The 26,186-nt window shown below is 46.8% G+C and overlaps 1 protein-coding gene across 1 annotated transcript in view; it reads left to right on the plus strand.

The window, feature by feature from the left end:
- The window catches only part of TOMM20 (translocase of outer mitochondrial membrane 20), a 58,003-nt gene extending 32,504 nt beyond the window's left edge, over positions 1–25,499 (plus strand). Inside the window, exons 3-5 of the mRNA XM_029594108.1 lie at positions 4,414–4,495; positions 11,910–12,052; positions 25,127–25,499. Coding sequence (XP_029449968.1) covers positions 4,414–4,495; positions 11,910–12,052; positions 25,127–25,171 — 270 coding nt within the window. The 3' untranslated portion in view covers positions 25,172–25,499. The remainder of the gene's footprint in view (positions 1–4,413; positions 4,496–11,909; positions 12,053–25,126) is intronic.
- The last annotated feature ends 687 nt before the right edge of the window (positions 25,500–26,186 follow it).

The following is a 26,186-nucleotide window of genomic DNA, read 5'->3' on the forward strand; positions in this document are numbered from 1 at the left end:
CTCAAGGGTAAAACATTTCCTGCCTCTTTGTATAGCCTGCTTTTGCTAAATTCGGAATCAGGTTTTTTTCTAACTATTTTTCTCATTTTATCAAAGTTTTCCTTTTGAAAGTTTAGCACCAGAGCTGTGGATTTTCTTACTGTGCCCCTTCCAGTCATTAATTCAAATTTGATCATATTGTGATCACTATTGCAAGCGGCCTCACCACCATTACCTCTCTCACCAAATCCTGTGCTCCACTGAGAATTAGATGTAAAATTGCTCCCTCTCTTGTTGGTTCCTGAACCAGTTGCTCCATAAAACTGTCATTTATTCCATCCAGGAAGTTTATCTCTCTAGTATGTCCTGATGTTAAATTTACCTAGTCAATATTGGGGTAATTGAAATCTCCCATTATTACTGCACTACCAATTTGGTTAGTTTCCCTAATTTCTCTTAGCATTTCACTGTCAGTCTCCCCATCTTGGCCAGGTGGACGGTGGTGTACTCCTATCACTATACTCTTACCCAACACACAAGGGATTTCTACCCATAAAGATTTGATTGTGCATTTAGTCTCATGCAGGATGTTTATCCTGTTGGACTCTTTGCCATCCCGGACATAAAGTGCCACCCTGCCTCCCGGGTGCTCCTCTCTGTCATTGTGATATAATTTGTACCCCGGTATAGCACTATCCCATTGGTTATCTTCCTTCCACCATGTCTCTGAGATGCGAGTTAAGTTTATGTCATCATTCACTGCTATAGGTTTTAATTCTCTCATCTTTACTTCTTAGACTTCTGGCATTAGCATACAAACATTTCAAAGTGTGTTTTTTGTTTGTATTTTCATTCTGCTTTTTAATTGATAGGGATAAATTGGAATTTTTTTTAGCTCAGGTGAGTTTTTAATTACAGGCACTTGGATTTCTTTTCTTACTAATGGAACTTCACTGTTCGGATGCCCTAATTCTAATGCATCGTTAGTATCCTTTGAAGATACCTCTCTCTGAACCATGCACTGCTGAGTGACTGTCAGCTTTCCCCTTTGTTCTAGTTTAAAAGCTGCTCTATCTCCTTTTTAAAGGTTAGTGCCAGCAGTCTGGTTCTACCCTGGTTAAGGTGGAGCCCATCCCTTCGGAAGAGACTTCCCCTTCCCCAAAAGGTTCCCCAGTTCCTAACAAAACTGAATCCCTCTTCTTTGCACCATCGTCTCATCCACACATTGAGACTCTGGACCTCTGACTGCCTCTGGGGACCTGCGCGTGGAACAGGGAACATTTCAGAGAATATTACCCTGGAGGTTCTGGATTTAAGCTTTCTACCTAAGAGCCTAAATTTGGCTTCCAGAACCTCCCTCCCACATTTTCCTATGTCGTTGGTGCCCATATATACCACAACAGCCGGCTCCTCCCCAGCACTGTCTAAAATCCTATTTAGGTGACACTTGAGGTCCGCCACCTTCGCACCAGGTAGGCATGTTACCAGGCGATCCTCACACCCCCCAGCCACCCAGCTGTCTACATTCCTAATAATCGAATCACGGCTGACCTAACCCCCTTCCCTCCTGAGCAGTAGCCCTGGGAGACATCCTCGGTATGAAAGGACAATGCATCACCTAGAGAGCAGGTCCTTGCTACAGGATCCTTTCCTGCTACACCAGGTTGATGCGCTCCGATCATCAGACCTTCTTCCTCCAAGGCAACACCATGGCTGCCAGTCTGAAGTTGGGACTTGGCTACTTTGTCCATGAATGTCTCATCTATATACCTTTCTGTTTGCTTCAGCTCCTCCTGGTCTGCCACTCTAGCCTCCAGAGATTGGACTTATCTGACAGACAGGAACTCTTTGCATCGGATGCCTACATACAACTTCTCACCAGCAGGTAAAAAATCATATATGTGACACTCGATGCAAAAGACTGGGAGACCCCCCTCTTGCTGCTGGACTGCTGCCTTCATCTCAAATTTGTTCAGTTCCTAGTTAACATTTAGGTTGCTAAGGGAGTAGGAATGTGCAGGAGGATTTTCTGGGTTGACAACGGTGGATCCCAGAGAATGGGAGCTAGCGGAGAATCCAGTGGCCCTTATTTCTCACAGATGGGGGCACTTCTCACATGGATCTGATGGCAAATCAGAGGAATGCTAGGCACCGCATTTCTTCAGTCGCAAAAGAGAGCACAGAGTGGAGGGGGTTGATGCCCTGGTGCTTCCTTGGCCACACAATGTTCTGATCTGCGTGTTTCCTCCATGGTCACTGGTGGGCATGGTAGTAAGGAGAATAGAGGTCTACCCAGTAAAGGTGATTCTCACGGCTCCAGAGTGGCCATGAAGGCCTTGGTTTGCGGATCTGGGCAATCTAGTGGCAGGCCCTATACTTTCAAATTAAGCGGGTCGCTTTGGTCTAGTGGGTTGGCTTTTGAAAGGAGGCAACTAAGGAAGAAAGGTTATCCAGAGGATGTTATTTCTACTCTGCTACGAGCTCGTAAAACTTCTACTTTCTTGGCGTATGTCTGGGTTTGGAGAGTCTTCGAGTCTTGGTGTATGGAGCAGGTGGTTATTCCTTGGCATGCGTCAGTGGCGCAGATTCTGGCTTTCTTGCAGAGAGGTCTGACGAAAGATTTGTCCTTTAGTTCCTTGAGAGTGCAGGTGTCGGCCTTAGGCTGCTTACAGGGCAAGATTCATGCAACAATTCTGGCTGAGCATTCAGATGTGGTGCGTTTTCTTTGCGGGGTGAAGCATTTGAATCCCCCTGTTTGTAAGGTGTGTCCTTCTTGGAGCCTTAATTTGATTCTTAGGAGTATGTGTGAGGTGCTGTTTGAGCCTCTTAAGAGAGCTCCCATAAAAGATCTGAATCTGAAAGTGGTTTTCTTGGTAGCAATTTGTTCAGCCAGAAGAGTTTCTAAGTTCAAGTCTTGTCATGCAAGTAACTTTTTTTTCAGATTTCAGAATCCGGAGTTTCGCTGAGGACGGTTCCCTCCTGTCTGCCAAAAGTGGTTTTGGCATTCTGCTTAAGTCAGTTGGTGGAGCTTCCTGCCTTTACAAATCTAGAGATTGATATGCTTCATGCAAGGGAATTGAAGCATCTGGATATCATGAGGGCCTTGTTGCAGTATCTAGAAGATATAACGGTTTTCTGCTGTCTGATCACCTTTTTGTGCTATGGAGTGGTGCAAAAAAGGGTCAAAAAGCGTCAAAAGCCACAATAGCACGTTGGTGGAAGGAGGCCATTCGTTCCACATATATCTGTCACGGTCAGCCTGTCCCAGAGGGGTTAAGAGCTCATTCTACCCATTTGCAGGCGGCCTCCTGAGCAGAGTGCCAATTGGTTTCGCCGCAAGAGATTTGCAGGGCTGCTACTTGGAATTCTTTACATATCTTTGCCAAACACTACCGATTGGATGTCCAGGCTCCAGATGTCTATAACTTTGGTAGAAGTGTTCTTTGAGTGGGACTCTTGCAGTTCCATCCCAGTTAGGGAAGCTTTAGTACATCCCAGGACTGATATGGGTAGGTACAGGGAAAGGAAAATTGGTTCTTACCTACTAATTTTCAATCTTGTAGTACCACAGATCTGTCCAGAGTCCCGCCCGGGGGGGAGGAGTTTTTTTGGAGAGTCCGCTTGATCTGTCTTTAATAGTTCTGATTAATCTGAAAATGAAGAATGGTACAAGTTTCTCATTATTCTTATTTAGATATATTCTACATTTAATTATAGTTCTGAATTACAAATTTCCTTATCCTCTGCTCGTTCTGGGGGATATAGAGCTAATTTGTTAGAAATCATTTTGATTGTATTTTCTGCTTGGGTACTGTTTAATACTGAGGAGATGCAGGTGGCACACCGGGTTAAGAGGCAGTGCCTGCGAAAATTTCTCTGTCTCCATCTGCTGGAAGGGAGGCAGAACCCAGGAGTCTGGACTAATCTGTGGTACTACAGGAACAAAAATTAGCAGGTAAGAACCAATTTTTCTTTTCCATACCTGTCCTGAAGGATCCCAGCCAGTCAAGTTTTGAGGATATCCACAACGAATATGCATGAGATAAATCTGCATGTACTGCTCCATAGCATGCATATTCGTTGTGGATATCCTCAAAATCCGACTAGCTGGGGGTACCCCCAGGATAGGATTGGGAACCTCTGAAATAAATTATACAAACATTCAAAGTTGGAAAACTACTTTAATATTAGAATAACATTTACTATACTAAATTTGCAAATATATGCTAATGTGCTGCAGAACTACTAGAGAATTTCGTAAGTCTTGCTGTAGAATCTACCCCTGATCTATTACATGAAACTGGAAGCTGTACTTATGACTTGTACTAGAAATTCCTTTCCACCCTAAGAATGCATCAGATTATTCCTGTAATGATTAGATTATTTCTCTTGATTTAATATGCTGACCTTATTTTTGCTGGTTATCTTTTACAGCTTCCTGACCTCAAGGATACTGAGGCTGTTCAGAAGTTTTTCCTTGAAGAGATACAACTTGGAGAGGAACTATTAGCACATGGTAATGATGCTTTTGTGAAAAATGTAAATGTAGCCAGAATAAATCTTTCACCTATTGATGTACCCCCAATATTTTATTCAATATTGTAAAATCTTTGACTTCTCAAAAAACATTAGCATACAATAACATATCAAATACATTTTGCAACAATATTGCCAATCATTTTCAAAATAAACACAATTTTCTTCAGAATTCTCACATTTACCCTTTCCAAAAATAAATCTACCACCTTTAATATGTTCCTGGTCTACTTTTACTGACATCGACTCATTAAATATCATGTTTGCTTACAAATTTAAAAATTTCTAACTCACCTTATAATCCCTGCTTGCGTCAGTTGTTGAAGGACAGTCGAGAATATATTTCTCCACTTATTATGCAATTAGTTAATCTTTCACTTACATCTGGAACGTTTCCTACTATGTTAAAACAAACCTTGATTTTTACCCATTCCTAAGAAGAAAAAAAACCTTCAACTCTTGATATCACTAGCCTCTGTGACTACTCTTGCCAAAATCACTGAATCTATTGTTCTTAATCAATTTACCAAATATATTTCTGACAATAGTCTCCATTCTAATCAACATGGTTTTTGTAAAGGACATGCACAGAAACCCTGCTGCTCTCTTCATTTGATTCAATTATTCAAGGCTTTGATGCCAATATAGACTCCTTGATCTCTCAGCAGCTTTTGACACTTTAATCACAAAATAATTTTAGCTAATTTGCAATATATAGGCATCAAAATACTGTCCTTCAGTATTTCCAGTTGTCCTCAGCAAATCAAATTAGGCAGTTATGTCAAAATCTATGCCGACATACAACTTCTTGTACCTTACACGTCGTCCTGGTTTTATACTTTTCCTTAATTACCCTTTACCTAAATACTATAAAAACATGGCTTGCTCACAACCGATTGAAACTAAATGCAGCAAAAACTGAAATAATCCACTTATCAACCATACCCAATTCCCCCTGTCGTCCCCCATCACATTTCAACTTTGATAACCATAATATTCATATTACTATCCATCTCTCTAGTGTATCCCGATGATACATTTACCCAGTTAATATTGGGGTAATTGAAGTCTCCCATTATTACTGCAGTACCAATTTGGTTAGCTTCCCTAATTTCTCTTAGCATTTCACTGTCCGTCTCACCATCTTGACCAGGTGGATGGTAGTATACTCCTATCACTCTAGTCTTCCCCGACACACAAGGGATTTCTACCCATAAAGATTCAGTTGTGCATTTAGTCTCATGCAGGATGTTTATCCTGTTGGACTCTATGCCATCCTGGACATAAAGCGCCACACATCCTCCCGGGTGCTCCTCTCTGTCATTGTGATATAATTTGTACCCCGGTATAGCACTGTCCCATTGGTTATCCTCTTTCCACCATGTCTCTGAGATGCCAATTAAGTCTATGTCATCATTCACTGCTATACATTCTAATTCTCCCATCTTACTTCTTAGACTTCTGGCATTAGCATACAAACATTTCAAAGTTTGATTTTTGTTTGTATTTTCATTCTGCTTTTTAATTGATAGGGATAAGTTAGAATTTTTTAGCTCAGGTGAGTTTTTAGTTACAGGCACTTGGACTACTTTTCTTATTATTGGAACCTCACTGTCAGGATGCCCTAATTCTAATGCATCCTTAGTATCCTTTGAAGATACCTCTCTCCGAACCATGCGCTGCTGAGCGACTGTCTGCTTTCCCCTTTTGTTCTAGTTTAAAAGCTGCTCTATCTCCTTTTTAAAGGTTAGCGCCAGCAGTCTGGTTCCACCCTGGTTAAGGTGGAGCCCATCCCTTCGGAAGAGACTCCCCCTTCCCCAAAAGGTTCCCCAGTTCCTAACAAAACTGAATCCCTCTTCTTTGCACCATCGTCTCATCCACGCATTGAGACTCTGCCTGCCTCTGGTGACCTGCGCGTGGAACAGGGAGCATTTCAGAGAATGCTACCCTGGAGGTTCTGGATTTAAGCTTTCTACCTAAGAGCCTAAATTTGGCTTCCAGAACCTCCCTCCCACATTTTCCTATGTCGTTGGTGCCCACATGTACCACGACAGCCGGCTCCTCCCCAGCACTGTCTAAAATCCTATCTAGGTGCTTGTGCATTGTTTTTTTTTTTTACATAAAGATCTGCTACTCCCCCTTTTCTGCCCTCTCTGTCCTTCCTTAACAAGTTCTAGCCCGGAATGACCGCATCTCAGTCAAGAGACTCAGTGAATCATGTCTTTGTAATAGCAACAATGTCCAATCCCCCCTTACCATTAGGGCCTGCAGGTCTGGGATTTTATTGCTCAGACTCCGAGCATTTGTGGTCATAGCTTTCCAGCTGCTCTTCCTAGTTGCCTTTTCTGGTTTTTGGTTTGTTTTTTTTAACTGATTAATTTTGTTACTTTCTCTTCCCACTTCCTGTATTGCTTGGGGGTGACATTCCAATTTTACTGGCCACTCCCACTCCCTAGTTTAAATGCCTATTAATGTATGATCTGAATTTTTCACTTAGTATCCTCTTTCCTGCCACAGAAAAATGTAAGCCATCCTTACCATATAATCTTTTATTGCTCCATACACGTATCCAGCCTCCAATGTATCCAAAACTATTTTTTGAGACAGACATTGAAATTATCTATATGGCATAACTTTTCCTTTTCCTTTCCATGAACAGGTAATACTTCTGAAAAGGCAATAGTCTTTGGCATGTGTCTGATCATCCCTAGATTTTGGAAATCCTCCTGTACCTTGTAGACACCGTTTACAGTGAGATCATTGGTTCCCAGATGGATGATAGCTTTGATATCAGCATTCTTACTTTCTTCTATAATTGCATTGACCACTTGGTTTGCAATTCTATTAGTTGAGAATCCTGGAATGCATTTAACTATTGTGTTCCCAAATTGGTTTCTCTGATGATGGAGTCTCCCAGAAGAAGCAGCTTTCTTTTATGATAAGTCACCCTGTTGAAGGGTTTCTGGGTGCACTGGGGGAATACTTCCCTTTCAGATATCACTTCATGTTCTTTTGCTGGGGCTTCTTCATTTTCCAAAGCAGAAAAAGCATTATGTAAGGGTAACAGTAGAGAGAGTGGGTGTCTCTTCTTCACTGGCCTCATTCTGTCAGAGCCGACTGTAATCCAGTTATTCCCGGGATTCTGAATCTTGGATGTCTGGCTTCTCATTGGGAGTGAGGGTGGGCATTCAGGATGCTGTCCAGTCGGGTGTCTTATAGTCACATGTCTTGTTCTACCAGATCCCACAGGAAACCATTTTTCTCTCAGGACAAGCAGGATGGTAGTCCTCACATATGGGTGACATCACAGGATGGAGCCCAATCACGGAACCCTTTTGTCAAAGTTTCTAGAACTTTGACTGGCACCTACTGGGCATGCCCAGCATGGCACTAAACCTGCAGCCAGCAGAGGTCCACCTTCAGTCTTGTTTTTTCCGCGCAGCAGTAGCCACGTGGGTTAAGGAGCTCCACAGAGATTCCTGACAGGAATTTTCCTCACAGAATTACTAAAAACTTTCATACCCCACAGGGGTCCCTCCTTTGAATTTTTGACTCCGCGGTACTCCGGTAAGTTTTTACCCGTTTTCGTTCTATTCCTTCGAGTTTGGCCCTCGCGGGCGTCAACCATCGATGCCGATGCACCCATCGGCACCACCGAGCCATCCATCGATGCCCTCAATGCCTTCATTAGTGCCTCCAGTACTTCCCTCGATGCCTTCAGATCCTAGACCAGGACCTTCAGGAATACCATCGTCCCTTCTTTCTCAGGTTCCTACAGGGACAGGTGCTGATCCCTATGACACCTGGACTGACAATTCATCTCAAGATACCGATGATTTACCATCGCCACCTTCTCCTACTGAAAGTAGGAAGCGTTCTCCTCCAGAGGAGGGATGCTAGAGGGTCCTTTTACCGCTCCCGCGTGAGCCCAACTGATATCCAGATCACACCAGCTCCGCCAGTAGGACAGGCTCCTGGATTTTTCAACCTTGCCAGAGAACAGACGGTCCATTCCACTGAGAACCAGGACTTGAGATACCATTCCCCAGACACAACAAGGCAGAGGTTTTAATCCCGCTATTTCCTACTTTCAAAGAAATCTCAACAAATTTCTTCCGAAAAAAAATGTCACAATGGTGTGTCTCGGCACCATGCTTCCCTTACTACAACAAGGGGGTTGCCTCTATTCTCTGGACTTTCTATACGCTTCATAGTGAGTCAACAACATTCAATACCAAGTTCTGCCATTCGAACTAGCTTCGACAACTTGTGTAATTCACCAAATACCTAGCAGTGACTGCTGCTCATCTACAAAGAACAACAGCATTCACGCGTTTCCTTACCTGAATGACTACCTAATAAGAAGTCAATCCAAACAAGGAGCTCTAAATTCTCTATGATTCACTATAAATCTACTACACTTGGCTGAGATTTATGATCAACTACCATAACTCCCATATAGAGCGTATCTGGGCACTACAGTTGCAACGGCCTTCCTGCCCAACAACCTCTCAGACATCCTATCAAATTGTCCACATCTCTGCGCGCATGCAACATAGCCTCAGCCCATCAATTCTTCCATTGCTGGGCCACATGGTTTCCACGATCCACATCACTCCTATGGCCAGACTAGCCATGAGAAAAACTCACTGGATTTTAAAATTTCAGTGGCTCTAAGCCGTTCAACCGCTTTCGTCCCCGATCCATATCACCAATCCAGTAACCAAATCCTCAGATGATCTTGGCCACAGTCGCATCCAACTTGGGTTGGAGAGCTCGTATCAACACCCTCCAAACCCAAAATGCGTCAACTACGCTCCATGAAAAGTCTCAGATCAACTTCCTGGAGCTTTGAGCCATGCATTATGCCCTTTATGCCTTCAAACTTCTTCTCACACAAAACTTTGTGGATACAGACAGACAACATACTGGCAATGGGGTACTCGAACAAACAGGGATGCACAGGCTCTTATCTGCTCTGCCAGAAAGCCGGGCAGTTCTGGGCCCTTGCACACTCCATGCATCTCCGGGCCACTTATCTAACAGGCATACCGAACATACTAACAGACCATCCCAATCGATGTCTTCATCCCCACAAGTGGTCTCTGAATCCATCTGTAGCGAGCAAAATCTTCTAGCGCTGAGGTCAATCAACCATCGACTTCTTGCATCCGAATCGAACCACAGAGTGGACAGATTCTGCTCCCTACACAGGCATCAAAATGTGTTAGCCATGGACGCCTTTGCTCGCCCCTGCAACAAAGGCCTCCTATAGGCATCTCTCATAGCCCAAACTCTCGTGAAGCTACAGCAGGACGGGTTTTCAATAATTCTCATAACCCCGTACTGACCTCGACAAGTATACTTCCCCATACTTCTCAACCTTTCACTCCAGGAACCAATCCGTCTGCCTACAGGTCAATCTCATAACATAGACTCACTGATATTCTCAGGTACTTGTAGCTTCATGAAAACCTTCCACACATAAATCTTGCCATTAGAAATGGGCAAGATTTACCAAAAAGTGCACAAAAAGGTATTGGCCCCTGTTTCCTGCCCCACTCCATCTCTATTAGGCTATCTAGGATGCCTTTCGGATTCTGGTCCTCAGACATCCCCCTCACCGGGTACACCTCAATTCCATCTCAGCGTACCACCAGGGAGTAGGGGATGCCCCTTTTAACGGCTCAACCCTTATGAGTCGGCTTATCATGGGTTTTCTACAACTTAAGCCTCTCTACGATCACCGGTTACCGAACAGGGCCTAAATGTAGTTCTTATAAGGCTTATGCATTCCACGTTCGAGCCTTTGCATTCCTATAACATTAAAATTCTAACGGAAAATTATTTTTCTCGTAGCCATCATCTCTGCTAAAAGGCTCAGTGAGTTATAAGCCCTTGTTGCATACTCACCCGACACTAGGTTCCTCTGTGACCAACTGGTCCTCTATACTCACCCTAAATTTCTTCTTAAGGTGGACACAGCCTCTCACCTTACTCAGTCTATAGTCTGCCCACTCTTTCCCAAGGCCTCACTCTGACCAGGGAGAGAAGGTGTTGCACACCTTGGACTGTTAGCTTGCACTTGCATTCTATCTAGACCGCAGTGCACTCCATAGGAAATCCACCCAACTCTTTTTGCTTCTTTGACAAAAACAAGCTGGGAGTTGAAGTGCGCAAACTAACTCTCCAACTAGCTAGCAGACTGTATCCAATTCTGCTATGAGAAAGTAGGCCTTACTCTCCACGGGTGAGTGCAGGCACATTTTGTAACATCGGTACCTCACTATTGTTCAGTACCAATTGCCGACATCTGCTAGGCTGCGACATGGAGCTCTCTTCACACATTTGCAGCCCTCTACCACTTAGATAAGGAACTCCGTCAAGACTGCCTTTGGCCATTCTGTCTTGCAAAACTTTGTTCCAGTATAATCCCCAACTCCTTCCACAACCACCTGCTGTGATTTCAGGCTGCCTCATCATTGCCAGTAGCACCCCAATTATTGTGTCTGCCGCACGAGTTGTCTGCTATTGGCCTGTTTTAATATGAGTCAGCCTGTAGCTTGCTAATCGCCCATATGAGAGGACTACCATCCTGCTTGTCCTGGGAGAAAGCAGAGTTCTTACTGTAACAGGTGTTCTCCCAGGATAGCAGGATATAGTCCTCACGAAACCCACCCGCCACCCCGTGGAGTTGGGTCCGCTTACTTTATTATTTTATTTTTTCGCTTGCACTTTTTGCTACAAACGAGACTGAAGGGAGACCCCTGTGGACACAGGGATCATGGCATGCTGGGCATGCTCAGTGGGCCAGTCAAAAGTTTCTAGAAACTTTGACAGAAAAGGTTTCCGTGATAGGGCTCCGTCCAGTGACGTCATCCATATGTGAGGACTACATCCTGCTGTCCTGGGAAAACACCTGTTACAGGTAAGCAACTCTGCTTTATCTGCCGTCATTTGTTATGTTGCTATGTAAAATGCTTGTTGCTGTATTTAAAACTAAGTTTGAGGCTGGCTTGATTGCTCAATAGCAGTGTTGTGCACTGGTCTCCAAGCAGATTCAGGTTGGCTTCTACTTGCTGTGGCAGGGCTAGGGAGACTGCAGAGTCTTGAAAGGGTGTCACAGTTCATGCTTCTTAGTGGATGTTGATGGGTGGGAAGGGGAATGAAATGTTTGGGAGCTGGGGGGCCTGGTTAGCAGCAATTGAAGACTTATGAACTTTTACAGGCTAGTTCTGATTGAGCTGGAAATTCAGAGGAGCAAAAGAAAACTGCCATGTCATAGAAAATCTTCACTGGCTTCTCAAGATTCATATACCATAATGTAAATAAATGTGCTATGTTTAAAGCTTTGAAATTGAAAGAACATTGTAATCTGAATCTTTGTCTTGTAGGTGACTACGAGAAGGGTGTTGATCATTTGACCAATGCCATTGCTGTGTGTGGACAGCCACAACAGTTATTGCAGGTCTTGCAACAAACACTTCCGCCACCAGTGTTCCAGATGCTCCTGACTAAGTTACCAAGTATTAGCCAGGTAGATATATATTCTTGCTATTATAGAAATGTGATTTACATTCCAGATCTAAATTCTCAGATTTTATAGGGTATCAAATTACATGTAAGTTATGTAGAGGTGTTCTTGTGAATTTATTATAAATAAGTGAAGCAATGCATCTGCACACTTAAGCAATCGTCTGCTACTATAGTGATCTAGTAGGGTACCATACAAGAAAATTGCTAAAGCATTTCTACTCGGTACCTATAGGAAATAGCCATATAATAGCATAGCAGAAGAAACAATGGAGAGAAGATTTATAGAAGAATCAGGAATCTCCATTCAGATGTGAAGCAAGTAGACCTCTTGAAATCTGACTGCTGTTGGTAACTTTCAGCAGATACCTGAGGCAAATTTATGCTAGCAGGTTATCTAAAGCTGTACGATCTACTGTACATTTCAAACTTTTGATAACTATAATTCCTTTGCACACAGGCAGGCCAGTACACACTGGTGGGTGGTGCACTCTTACCAGCAGATAGAGATAGAGAAAACTGACTCGCTGATGTCACTGACATATAGCCCTGCCCTGATATCAGCCTGACAGTATTCTCCATCTCCAGCAGATGGTGTACATATATCTTCCTAGTGGGGATTGCCTGTGTTAAAAAAAAAAAAACAAAACAAAAAAAAAACCCAAAACAAAAAAAAACACGATAAGAAGACAAAAGGAAAGAGGTTGAGCTGCTGAGGTGACACCAGCCTGGCCCCTCCCTCAGTTGAGCAGATGAACCTCAATGCCTGGCCAGGCTTAGGCTTTTAAAAAAAAAAAAAAAAATGAGAGCATCGGAGGACAAAGGAGAGCTCGGTGGTGAAGGCTTGTGCCCTTTTTCCCTGTAGCTGCTGACCCGATGGTGCTTTCAGCTGAAGAAGGGCTGAGCTCAGGAAAAAAAAGAAGAGGGAAGTGATAGGCCCCTTTTTTCCTTACCAGATAATTTCTCTCCCTTGGTGCTAAATGCCCCCCCCCCCCCCCCCATGCACACACACACACACACCTCCAGGGAGTTAGTAGAGAATGGAGGTGACACAGGTCATCATTTGCTTCTAGGCCCCGTCGGTTGCCAGGGTGGTGGATGGCTAGGCTGCAGCGAAGCAAGCTTAGGTTGCAGCGGGCATTTTTTTTGCCTGCACACTCAGGCATGAGCGAGTATGCAGATTGCGGCTATGGCTTAGAGTAAGCGTGTGTATTCGTGCAAGTCCGTGGCCTAGATTTGAGTACATAATTGTGCGGGTATGTATATGTGCGCGTTGGTGTGCATGCAGGAGACCATGTGGAAGAAGAGTGAACTTTTTGGTGACAGATAATGGTGCCGGGGGCTAAAAAGTCTTAAGCGCCTTGCTATTTGTGCCGCTTGCCATATAAAAGCAATCCAGACATCGCTCTCGCTTCACCTATGCCAGCACTGGCTGGAGACTCAAGGTGATTTGCCTACTCAGGATTTTGCTGCCATTGGGGCATCCCCCCTACAAATGGAGGACTATGGAGGGATGTACAGGATGCCCCCTTGTTCTCGATGGGAAGGACATCCCCCAGAGGAGGTTTCAGAGGGAGCCATTTCAGTCCTGTGGCCCTGTAATGGGATTCATCCTCCTCCTCCTGGGTGGTTTTTCCAGGGGTTACAGGCATTCTGAAAGGGCGTCCAGTGGAAGCGAAGCAGCTCTGTAAGAAGGGGACACCCCACTTCTTCCCACTTGGCGTCCAAGTCAGGCAAGCACCATAGAGAGGTGGTCCCTGGTGAGATAGAGGAGGTTGAGGATTGTGACCCTTCAGATGATTCTGGTGGTGACTTGGATTCCATACCTCTGGAAGAGGGAGAAATTCCACCTGTCTTGGAGCCACATATGACTCTACTCTGCTTCTTTCCCAAGGACGAATTGCCAGGAATATCTAGTAAGAAAAAGAAATGATAATCCCCTTGTTCAGGTCCTTGGTGAGGCCTCACCTGGAGTATTGTGTTCAGTTCTGGAGACCGTATCTCAAAAAGGGACAGAAACAGGATGGAGTGGTCCAGAGAAGGGTGACCAAAATGAAGGAGGGTCTCCAAATGACTTACGAGGAGAGGTTGAAGGACCTAAATATGTATACCCTGGAGGAGAGAAGGAGCAGAGGAGATATGATGCATGATCAACAACAAACCTTTTCCGATGGAAAGAAACCAATAGAACTGGGGGTCACGAAATGAAACTCCAGGGAAGACGACTCAGATCAAATGTCAGGAAATATTTCTTCACGGAGAGGGTGGTGGATGCCTGGAATGCCCTTCCAGAGGAGATAGTGAAGACAAAAACAGTGAAAGATTTCAAAAGGGATAAACACTGTGGATCCCTAAAAGCAAGGGGGAGGGAATGTAATAAGAGGCATGGGGTAACTTGCTGGTGTGGCGGATACTACCCTTAACAAATAAGCCTTCATACTGTTGATGCAACTCCATCTTTCCTAATATGTAGCCAGATGGACTCAGGACCAATGGGTATTGTGCTCTTCTGCAGATGGGAGACTGAGTCAGATTTCAAAGCTGACGTCACTCTAGATGTACCCCTGCAGTAACCTCAGCTCTTCAGTATCTCTCCGTCTCCTAGCAGATGCGAACACTATCCCACACACTAGAATAGTGTTAAGAATTATGGCAAAGAAGAAACACATTTACCTTAAGGAAGATCGAGCCCCGCTCTCCTACAGTGATACCTAAGGGTCCCTCCCCCAGTCGAGAATTCCTGAGGTGATCTCCGATATCCCTCTGAGGCGCCTTGGTCCAGCAGCCAGTTAGCCCCCAGTGTGGCTGAAAGGCAGTGGGTGCAAAAACGAGCGTGGCAGTGAAGGTATTTCCCTTTCCCCCCGCAGCTGGAGACTGTCCGACACAAGATCGGTAAGCGCCGAAACCAGGTAAGGAAAAGTCTTTAAATTCAGGTCTCCTGTCTCCAGAGCTCGGATTGCCGTGCCAAATCTGTCCCCGGCGAGGTTAGAAGGGAGCACCGATCGGGTTGAGCAGCCTTGCTTGGGCTAGGCCCCAATCCGGTGCAAGGTTCCACACACGTGGAGACCCTTGGGGGGTGGGGGGGGGGGGGGGTGCCTTCTTCCCTTCTTCCCTTCTTCCCTTCTCGGCCGGTATGCGCGGGGCAGGCCATGCGGCCAAGGCGCCTAACGTGCACATGTCCAATATAGCTGCATGCACAGCTGAGTGCATCCGTGCACATAACTACACATACAGCCGCGTTTACAACTGCACGTGCACAATTACATAGACACAATGGCACCGGCACCAAGAAGGCCAGAAGGCACTCTCTTTGCATAGTCTGCCACATAAGAGCCGTGCAACCTGAATTGGAATCCTGCCTGTGTGGGCAAAGAAGCCCAGGGGGACCAAAGCCTGGTCCCTTACCGTCGGGAGATGGTTTCGGAACTACTGACGATAGCCTCCTGGACCTTTGCAACTCCAAGATAGCTTCCCCACAGGAGGGCGCCTCTGGGGCCCCTACTCCCACTCCCCATGGGATTAACATGGACCCAGGGACCTTCTCCTGGTTGGAATTTTTCCAAGGGCTGCAAGCCTTCGTTCAGGCGTGCTCAACCCCTGCTGGAAGCACAAGATCCTCCCAGCCTGGCTCGGATGCCTCGAGACATGCCTCGCCTAACCAAGAACTTCCCTGACAGGGACCCAGACACCTCAGATGATGAGTGACTCCCTGGAAGAAGGAGAAATCCCTCCAGGAATGGAACCATACTGAACCATGCTTTGCTTCTTCCACAAGGATGAATTACCAGCCCTTGTCTCCCAGACTCTGAAGACACATGGACCCTATGGCGGAACCAAAGAAGAACCCCATCTTTGTGTCCCTTCATAAGGCCTCATGCTACTTTACAATGATGGAAGCCATCCAGGAACTGATTGCCCTGGCGTGGGATGCCCCGGAGGCCAGCTTCAAAGGGGGTCGGGCCTTGGAAGCCCTATTCCCTCTAGAACCATCAATTAAGGAAAGCCTGCTTTTCCCAAAAGTGGATGCTATGGTCTGTGCCGTCTCAAAGCGAACAATGATTCCCGTTGAGGGACGGGCTGCATTGAAGGACACTCAGGACAGATGATTGGAATCCATCCTTAAGCAGGCCTTTGACGCAACAGCAATGACACTGCAAATTGCTTCCTGCTGCGCACTGGTGGCATGTTCCTGCTTGCTACTCTCGAGAGAGGCAAATAACTCCGGAACCTATACCGGTGAAACGATGGAACCTGCAGCCACCTTCCTGATGGACGCAAGCTCAGACCTGGTGCGCACCTCAGCCAGGCGCGTTGCCTTGGAGTGGCAGCCAGAAGACAACTATGGCTACGGAATTGGTCTGCAGACGTGACATCTAAAGCAAATCTCACAAGAATGCCTTTTAAAGGATCTCTCTTATTCAGAAGCGAATTGGAGAAGTTAGCCAGCAAATGGGGCGAATCCCCAGTGCCTCGGCTACCTGAAGATAGAGTAAAAGATCTCAGCGTCCCTCCCCCAGAAGAACCAAGGGCAGAGGATCACAGCGCTTTAGACCCTACAGGAACTCGCAGTTCCAGGCACCTCGTCCCTCCGGAAGGTCCCAGCCCTTTCGGAACAGACAGACCAAGAGGGGAACAAGCCCGGGGGCAGGCTTCAGCCATGCTCCACAATGAGAATGGGCCAATATATCCACAGGAAGAAGAAACAGGGGGTCGACTTTCCCTCTTCTACCAATCATGGGTCGAAATCACGTCGGACGATTGGGTACTAAACATCATTCGAGAAGGTTACTCTCTGTAGTTTTGCAGCATCCCTTGGGACAAATTTATATCATCACCCCGCCACTCCCACACCAAGAGACTGGCAGTGGAATCCACTCTGACAAGACTACTCAGTCTGAAGGCTATGACTCCGGTACCTACACCCCAGCAAAATACGGGGCATTATTTTATCGTTCCCAAGAAAGAAGGATCATTCCAACCCATCTTGAATTTCAAGAACGTCAACTGTCATCTGCGGATACTACACTTCCGCATGGAGACTCTCCGCTCCGTAATAATGGCAGTACAACCGGGAGAGTTCCTAACCTCCCTGGACCTCTCTGAAGCCTACCTTCATATCCCAGTCCATCAAGTTCACCAGCGTTTTCTACGCTTTGCAGTACTGGGACACCATTACCAGTTCCGAGCACTACCCTTCGGATAGCAACCGCCCCCCAAAACGTTCTCCAAAATGATGGTGGTCGTAGCGGCAACATTAAGGAAGGAAGGGATCTTGGTACACCCTCACTTGGATGACTGGCTGATCAGGGCGAAGTCTTCAGAAGAGAGCCTGCAGGTGACCAGCAGAGTCAAGAACCTACTGCAGGAACTCGGTTGGGTCGTGAATACGGTCAAGAGCAGTCTGCAGCCCCTCTGAGTCTCTAGAGTACCTGGGGGCTTGTTTCGACACCAAACAGAACAAGGTCTTCCTCCTGGCTCTTCAACCTCTGTGAATTATCTGCAAGCCATGTCTATTGCCATTTGACCCATTATTGTCTAGACAATCTCTCAAGAATTTGGGCAAGTTGTTTTGTGCAACCTGTTCACCCAGTAGTTGATGCTCCCTGGGGTGCAGAAGGGGGCTGCGATTTGCTTTTCAGTAAATGCTCAACTGCAACCCTCAGCTTCGTACTCCCCATATGTGATAGCAAATTCAGCTCTGCTCGTCGATGGAGAAAGCAAATTTTCTTACCGTAAAGGCAATTCTCCTTAGTCAGCAGGAAGAATTAGCCATGCTTAATACCCACCCGTCTACCAAGCTTCAAGCAGCTTATGGGCTCCTGAGGCAGTACCCAAGTGGGAACTGCTGCAAATGATAAGTAGAGCAAAAGCTCTATGAGCTAGTAGAGAAGGCGCTGTTGAAGATCATCACCCACATGTCATGGCTAATTCATCCTGGTGTCTACAGAGAAACCCCATTTATGGTAAGCAAACTTGCTTTCTTCCCCCTTAAATAGTTAATGATCTCAACATATTTGATGATAATCAATGACCTCAGTTTTAATCCACCTTTAAATTTTCCTTAGTGTGTAGCCAGATTGGCTCAGGACCAATGGGTTATGTGCTCCCCTGCTAGCAGGTGGAGACAGTCAGGTTTCAAAGCTGATTTCGCCCTAGATATACTCCTGCAGTGATCTCAGCCATTCAGTATCTCTTTGTTTCCTAGCAGATGTGGATTGTGCCTTCCCTATCGGGAACACAGTACTCTTTAGAAGAGGAAATTTTACCTTTAAATTGGAGAAAGCTCGAGCCCCGTTCTCCTGCCTAAAGGACCCTCCCCCAGTTGAGAATTCCTGAGGCGATTTCCTAGATCCCTCAGTGATGTGCCCTTGGTCCAGTAGTCTGTTCCCAACATGGACTTTGCTGCTGAAGCAGCTGAAAGGCAGTGGGTGCAGGAAGCCGAGCATGGCGGTGACGGCCAAAGCCCTCTCACCCTGCAGCTGGAGATCGTATCTGTACTCAGCCAGTAAGCGCTGAGCCCAGGTAAGTAAAGAAGAACTCCTTCGATTCAGAGATGTGGAAGGGCTTCGGTAAGTCTTTCCTCCAGTCTCCTTGCTCGGCACATCGTACCGATGACATTCCCGATCCCGTTAGAGCAAGGGAAGGGGGTTTCCGAGCGGGTTGAGTGGCCCCCCAATGGGCTAGGCCCCGCTTCAGACTCGGGCACGCCATGTGACAGGCCGTGGCGGTGCCATCTTGTGCACGGTTTGGTGTGGCGCCATTTTCCCCCATTGACCGACTGTATGCGTAGTTCGGGCCAGCCCTGTTGTGCTCCTAACGTGCGCATAATAGCGCGCATAACCGTGCATAAGTACAAGCATACATTCGTGCACAACCGGACACTTATACTTATGCGCATCGGGGTGTATTTGGCGCGCTCGAGCTCAGGCGCTAACCGGCTGAATGCACAAGCTACAGTTAACTATGGCTCTGGCAACAAAGAAGCACAAGCGACACTCCCTTTGTGCTGCCTGCCATATTAGGGCTGCACATTCTGACCTAGAATCCTTCCTGTGAGGAAGCCCAGGGGAGGGCTGGATTCTCACATTCTCCAAGACTAGCCCCTCCCAGTGGGAGGATGGGTCAGCCCACGACCTTATCTGGTAGCACCCTGGATCTGAGCAATCCCGGGGCTCCGTCCTCCCCAGGAGAGAGGCAGTTCAGCTACCCAAGTTCCTCCTGGACTAGGTATGGACCCGGCGACCTTTTTTTGGGTGGAATTCTTTCAGGGCCGTCAAGCCTTTGTTCAGGCGCAGTCAGCTGCTGCCCCTTCCTGGTCTGAGCCCCAGTTGGGAAGGCCTCATCCTCCCAGCCCTATCAGCATGCCTCAGGACATGCTTCGCCTCACCAAGGGTATCCCTGATAGGGACCCTGACACCACAGACGACTATGGGGACACAAATTCATTGGAGGACAGGGAAATCCCTCCAGGCCTGGAGCCATACCAGATCATGCTACGGTTTTTCCACAGACATGAATTGCCAGCCCTGATCTCCTAGACCCTGAAGACTCTGGGAGTTCCCAGCACAGAGCTTATGTCGGAACCAAAGAGGAATCCATCCTGGTGTCTCTGCGGAATGCCTCTTGCTATTTCCTGATGCTGGAGGCCATCCAGGAATTGACTGACTGGCGTGGAATGCCCCGGAAGCAAGTTTTAAAGGAGGTCGGGCCTTGGAGGCCTTGTACCCTCTGGACCCGGCGGCCAAAGAACACCTGCATTTCCCGAAAGTAGATGCCTTAGTCTGTGCCATCTTGAAGCAAACAACTATCCCAGTAGAGGAAGGAGTGGCCTTGAAGGATGCACACGATAGGTGGTTGGAGTCTATCCTTAAGCAAGCCTTTGACAAGACAGCAATACACTGCAGATCACTTCCTGTTGTGCCATGGTAGCTCGTTCGTGTCTGCTTCTCTCGAGAGAGAGGCAAATACCTCAGGGGCGCATCCGAGGGAGGCAATGGAGCCCGCTGCGGCCTTCCTAGTGGACGCAAGCTCTGACCTAGTACATACCTCGGCCAGAGGAGTAGCCTCAGAGGTGGCGGCCAGAAGACAGCTATGGCTGCGAAATTGGTCAGCCGACGTAACTTCTAAGGCAAACCTCACAAAGATGCCCTTAAGGGATTCCTTCTTATTTGGAAGTGAATTGGAAAAGCTGGCCAGTAAGTGGGGTAAATCTCCAGTGCCTTGGCTAGCAGAAGATAAGAAAAAGAGGTCACAATGCCCCTCACTCATGAGGAGTTGGGCCAGGGGCTCCCAGCGCTTCCGACCCTGCAGAAACTCATCATTTCAGACATCTCAGTTCTTTTGGAGCCAACAATCAAAAAGAGGACTGGTTTGGGTTCGACCCAAACATTCCCAATGAAATTTGGCCGACCCATCCACGGTATGAGGAGATAGGGGGCAGACTATCCCTCTTCTATCAGAGGTGGGTCAAGATCACGTCGGATGAATGGGTACTAGACATCATACGAGAAGGATATGCTCTAGAATTTCGCAGCATCCCTCGGGACATGTTCATGATATCACCTTGCCACTCCCAGCACAAAAAACTGGCAGTGGAATCCACGTTGATAAGGCTCCTCAGTTTGAGGGCTATAACCTTGGTACATGCGCACCAGGAAAATACAGGGTGGGTGTTAGGAAACCCCTATCTGGTGGGAGGAGCAATCAGGTAGGAGTTAGCAATCTGATGTAAATCTGCTGTTAGACTGCGGAGTAGCAATCTGTTATTAATGGCTCCTAAAGGAGGAGGAGTCAGCAATCTTGTAGTGTCTCAGATATCATCTTGCTAAGGAATAGCAATCTGTAATGAATCTGATATAGTTGTGGGTGGATCCCTGGGCCGGTGGCAGATGACCACGCCCCCGGGAGGATATCCCGAGAGGGACCACCGGTTAGGCTTGAGTATGGAGACAGACACGCATTAGTTCTTTTATTAAACAGGATTTTGAAACCACCAGAGGTGGCAGTAGTGAGCTGATATGCCCGGCAGGGCTGTAGTCCCTCAGGTACTGGAACAGCGATCCAGGATGGCTGAGCTGTTGAGAAACTGTAGAAGTGAGCAAGCAGAGTAGGCAGAGTTCATGAACAGAACTAGATGACAAAACTCACATAAGGTCTCAAGGAAGCTCAGGAGCTGGAAAGGTTTAGGCCCTCGAGGAGTGAGTACCTGGTTCCAGGGAAAGCTCTGAGAGAGCGATGGTAACTCACAATTGTTTGTAGCAGCGATAGCTTCCAAGCAGTAGAGAATCTTCAGAGTTTCCAGGAACGTGGGCCCTCGAGGAGCAAGTACCGGTTCCTATCTGTAATCTGAAAGTGAAGAAAAGAGCGAGGCCCCCGAGGAGCGGGTACCTCTGGTAAGTCCGAGGAGGTAGAGTAGCTTGGGAGGAGTAGCCGAAGCAATCCCCTACCTTGCTAACTCAGTTAGAGGGTGAAATAGAGACCTTTAAATATTGGAAGCGGATGATGTCATCCCAGGGGGACACCCCTGAGGTTTGCGCTCTTGCTGGTACTTCAATCAGAGCGCGTGCCCTAGGTCTTCAGGCAACATGGCGGAACTGCAATGTCGAGCCGGTCCGGGGACGCCGGAGGGAGACGGCATGGAGACGCTGCAGCTAGCCGTCCATCAGACCCGGAGGGAGTCGCCACAGAGGTAAAGAGGGCGGAGTGAGGACATCGAGCAGCGATGGTCGCAACAGTGGGATTCCATCTATTTCATCGTACTCAAGGAGGAGGGTTCATTTCGCCCCATCCTGGATCTCAAGAGCGTCAATAGTCATCTGCGGGTAATTCATTTCCACATGGAAACTCTTCGCTCCATCATAATGGCCATACAACCGGGAGAGTTCTTAACATTCCTGGACCTCTGAAGCCTACCTTCATATCCAAGTCCATCAAGTTCACCAGCGTTTTCTACGCTTTGCAGTACTGGGACACCATTATCAGTTCCGGGCATTGCCCTTCGACCTGGCAACCGCCCCCAGAACATTCTCCAAAATTATGGTGGTCGTAGCGGCGGCACAGAGGAAAGAAGGGATCCTGGTGCACCCTTCCTTAGACGACTGGTTGATCCGGACGAAATCATTGGAAGAGAGCCTCCAGGAGACCAGCAGGGTCAGGTCCCTGCTTCAGGAATTTGGTTGGGTCGTGAACATGGGCAAGAGCAGTCTCAAGCCCTCCCAGTCCTTAGAGAACCTGGGAGTCTGGATCGACACCAAGCAGGACAAGGTCTTCCTTCCTCCCTCCCTCGAGGATAAGGAAACTGATGTGCCAAGTGCGTCAGTTGACGAACACAATGCTCCTTAGGGGTAGAGATATATCCAGGTCCTTGGCCTGATGGAGTCAACCCTGGAGGTAGTACTGTGGGCGAGGGCATACATGCGACCACTCCAACGCTCTCTGCTGTCACATTCAAACCCACTATCTCAAGACTACTCGATTCGACCTACTGATGGAAGTATGTTCTCAGCTCCAGTGGTGGCTACAGGAAGTGCATCTGAGTAAGGGTGTAAGCCTGTCCCCACCAAACTGGCTAGACCTCACAGCGGTCGCGAGCCCCAAGGGTGGGGAGCCCACTGTCAGGAATTGACAACCTAGGGGCGATGGACCAAGGAAGAGGCACGCTGGAACATAAACCACCTGGAAGCCTGAGCTGTCAGATTAAAATGTCTGCAATTCAGCCACAGGCTTCAGGGACAAGCAGTCTGCATGATAGACAACGCAACAACGGTAGCCTACATCAACCACCAGGGAGGAACCAAAAGCCACCAAGTGTCTCTGGAGATAGATCTCCTTATGGAATGGGCAGAGTTAAATCTACAAGGGATCTTGGCCTCCCACATAGTGGGAAAAGACATCAGAGCAGACTTTCTCAGCAGGGAGAGTCTGGATCCAGGGGAATGGGTGTTGTCGACCAGAGCCTTCCAGCTCATAGTAGATCGCTGGGACCTCCCATCCATCGACCTACTGGCCACATCACACACTGTTAAGGTCCTCAGATTCTTCAGTCGTAGAAGAGATCAGCGCTCCCAAGGGATTGACGCCCTTGTTCAGACCGGGCCAGAGAAGAACTTACTATATGCCTTTCCTCTGTGGCCTCTGCTGTGCAAGGTCATTCGCAAGATCGAACACCACAAAGGATTAGTTCTTCTGGTGGCCCAAGACGCCCATGGTATACAGACATGTGGAGGCCTCTGGTGGAGAACCCCCTATGCCTCCCCCTGCACAGGGACCTTCTCTAAAAGGTCCAACTCTGTTTTGTCTTATGGTCTGGCCCTTGAGAAGGCTTGCCTGATGAAGCGTGGATATTCGGTGGCTGTAATTGCCACCTTGCTCCGCGCGTGGAAGTTCTCAATGTCCCTGGCGTACGTGCGGATCTGGAAAATATTTGAGGCCTGGTACAAGGAACCTGGGGTGCCCCCTCGGATGACCAAGATCCCCACGATTCTGGAATTCTTACAGGACGGCCTGAACAAAGGACTGTCCCTCAACTCCTTGAAGGTCCAGGTGGTGGCTCTCCCCTGTTTCAGAGGCGAGGTGAACGGAGCCCACCTGTCGACACAACCGGACTTGGCTCATTTCCTAAAAGGAGTTAAAGACCTCCGACCACCCTTAAAGTGGCTGGTCCCCCTCTGGAACTTTAATCTAGTATTGGACTTCTTAGCAGGGCCTTCCTTTTGACCAGTGCACGCTCTGTATCTAGTCCTGTTAACACTGAAGACTGTATTCTTGGTGGCGAAATGCTCGGCTCGTCGCATCTCCGAACCACAGGCGCTGTCATGTCGGGAGCCGTTCCTCCGGTTGACTGTAGGAACGTTGCAGCTTCACACCGTCCCTTCCTTCTTGCCAAAGGTAGTCTTGGAGTTTCACCTGAACCAGTCCATTTCCTTACCGTCCCTAGAGAGACGCAAGGACTCTGAAGACTACTGTAGCCGCCTGCGCCACTTAAACGTCAGTAGGCTATTAGTATGGTATCTAGAATGTACAGAACCAGTGCACAAGACGGGACCGCTTGTTTGTTCATCACGGTGGAAGGAAACAAGGCGAAGCAGCTTCACGAGCTACTATAGCTCGCTGGATCAAGGAAGTGAAGAGGCAGAGAAGCCTTTACCCCTTCAGTTACAGCTCTTTCCACTACGGCCTAGACAGTATCCTGAGGGGAAGCTAAGCTCCCGTCTCCTGTTGACATCTGCCAAGCAGCAACATTGTCTTCCTTGCACACCTTCTCCAGATTCTATCGCCTGTACGTCCAAGCCCGAAAACACGCAGCCTTTGCAAGGGTGGTGCTAACCGGATCACAGGCAGCCTCCCGCCCTGTTCGGGGGTAGCTTTTGTACATTCCATTGGTCCTAAGTCCATCTGGCTACACTCTAGGAAATGGAGAAATTACTTACCTGATAATTTCGTTTTCCTTAGTGTAGACAGATGGGCTCAGCATTCCGCCCATGGCTGCCCATGACAGTGCCACGGTATCACATATGAATCTCAATCCCAAAGAGGTTACAGGTAAGCCATCATCCTATCCCTTGATCTACGCATCTATAATATTGCTGGGATTCAGCGCCTATGCTTGGTTGAGTACTGTTACGGTCACAAGTTTTAATCAAGTTTTTAATTAAGTTCTTAATCAAGTTACTATTGAAAAACTTGAATACAATTTAATATGTTCACAATGGCTTTTGAAGAGAATACTGAATGGCTGAGGTCACTGCAGGGGTATATCTAGGGTGATGTCAGCTTTGAAACCTGACTCTGTCTTCATTTGCTAGCAGGGGAGCACATAACCCATTGGTCCTGAGTCCATCTGTCTACACTAAGGAAAATGAAATTATCAGGTAAGTAATTTCTCCATTCTCAGTTATGGTTTTGCTGTCTATTTTTTTTTGTTAATATGTCTTGTCTATCTTGACTAGATCATAAATTCCAGGGAAGAAGGGACTACTATTGTTTGTCTGTACAGTACTGCATCCATGCACTCTACAAATGATGACATGAATATGATATGAATTGTCAATTAATACGTTTGGGTTTTTTTTCCCTGCAGAGAATTGTAAATTCACAGAGCTTATCTGAGGATGATGTTGAATAAGGAACAGAAGCACTACATGCTTTTTCCTAATCCAGAAGTTGAGCTGATGAGGCGAAAAATGCAAATATATTAGTAAATGGACAGTTGAAGAGTGGGCTACATACTGTAAGAAACTTACCAGGGTTTAACTGTGTAGGTGGATTTGACTGTGTTATTTATTGATTTGGTGAATGGGTATTTGATCATTCTCATGTGAACAATACACAGTTATTTGTAAAATATATCACTGCATTCATTTACTACCCTTGTACATAAACTTCATACTATGTATCAAATGCTCATTTGGGGTAGGGAGGAGAGAGAAATGCAATAAAAAAGATATATCTTCTTTTTTGTGTGACTTATTTATATCAAATGTTTTAAAGTAAGATGATAAATATTAAACTATTGAATTAAATTAATTATGCAGATTTCTACCATAATAATAGTTCCCTTAGGTTTTTGATCATCATTGCTGTGGGTATTTTTTTGTGTTCAGCATTTCCAATCATACAAATGGGCTAGCATTTGTAATCTTTCTAACCTATGGAATGTTGGAAACGATTATGTGAAAGGGGTACATGTCCGTTTTAGGGAAATAGTAACTCTCCACAGAAGGTACGGAAAGCCATCCACTTTGACACTCTTGAAGCAAATGTGACTATCTCGGACAAGTCTGAAAACCAAAATCATTGGGTCACTCTTTTTGAAGAACGAAGCCTCCCAAACAATCCTCATTGTTTTACCATGGAAGGCAGTTTAGAGGCTGCAGCATGTTGACAGAGCTGGGGGGTGGGGATTGAAACACCTAGCAAAGAATACCATTTTTCAAGCTGCATCCCTACATCATACACAAGCACCCCACATACAGACACCTCCACCTATTTCTCTCCCCCCATGGTGTTAGATTACTGCAAGCTGTACCCATTCATATATGCACACCCTTCCACATTCGCATACAGCCATGCACACACAAACACCCTCTTCCCCCTCCATCCACTGCTCACATCTGAGAGCTATCACTCTTCCAGGCCTC

This window comes from Rhinatrema bivittatum, chromosome 3 (genome assembly GCF_901001135.1).
Source record: "Rhinatrema bivittatum chromosome 3, aRhiBiv1.1, whole genome shotgun sequence".
Lineage (NCBI taxonomy): Eukaryota > Metazoa > Chordata > Amphibia > Gymnophiona > Rhinatrematidae > Rhinatrema > Rhinatrema bivittatum.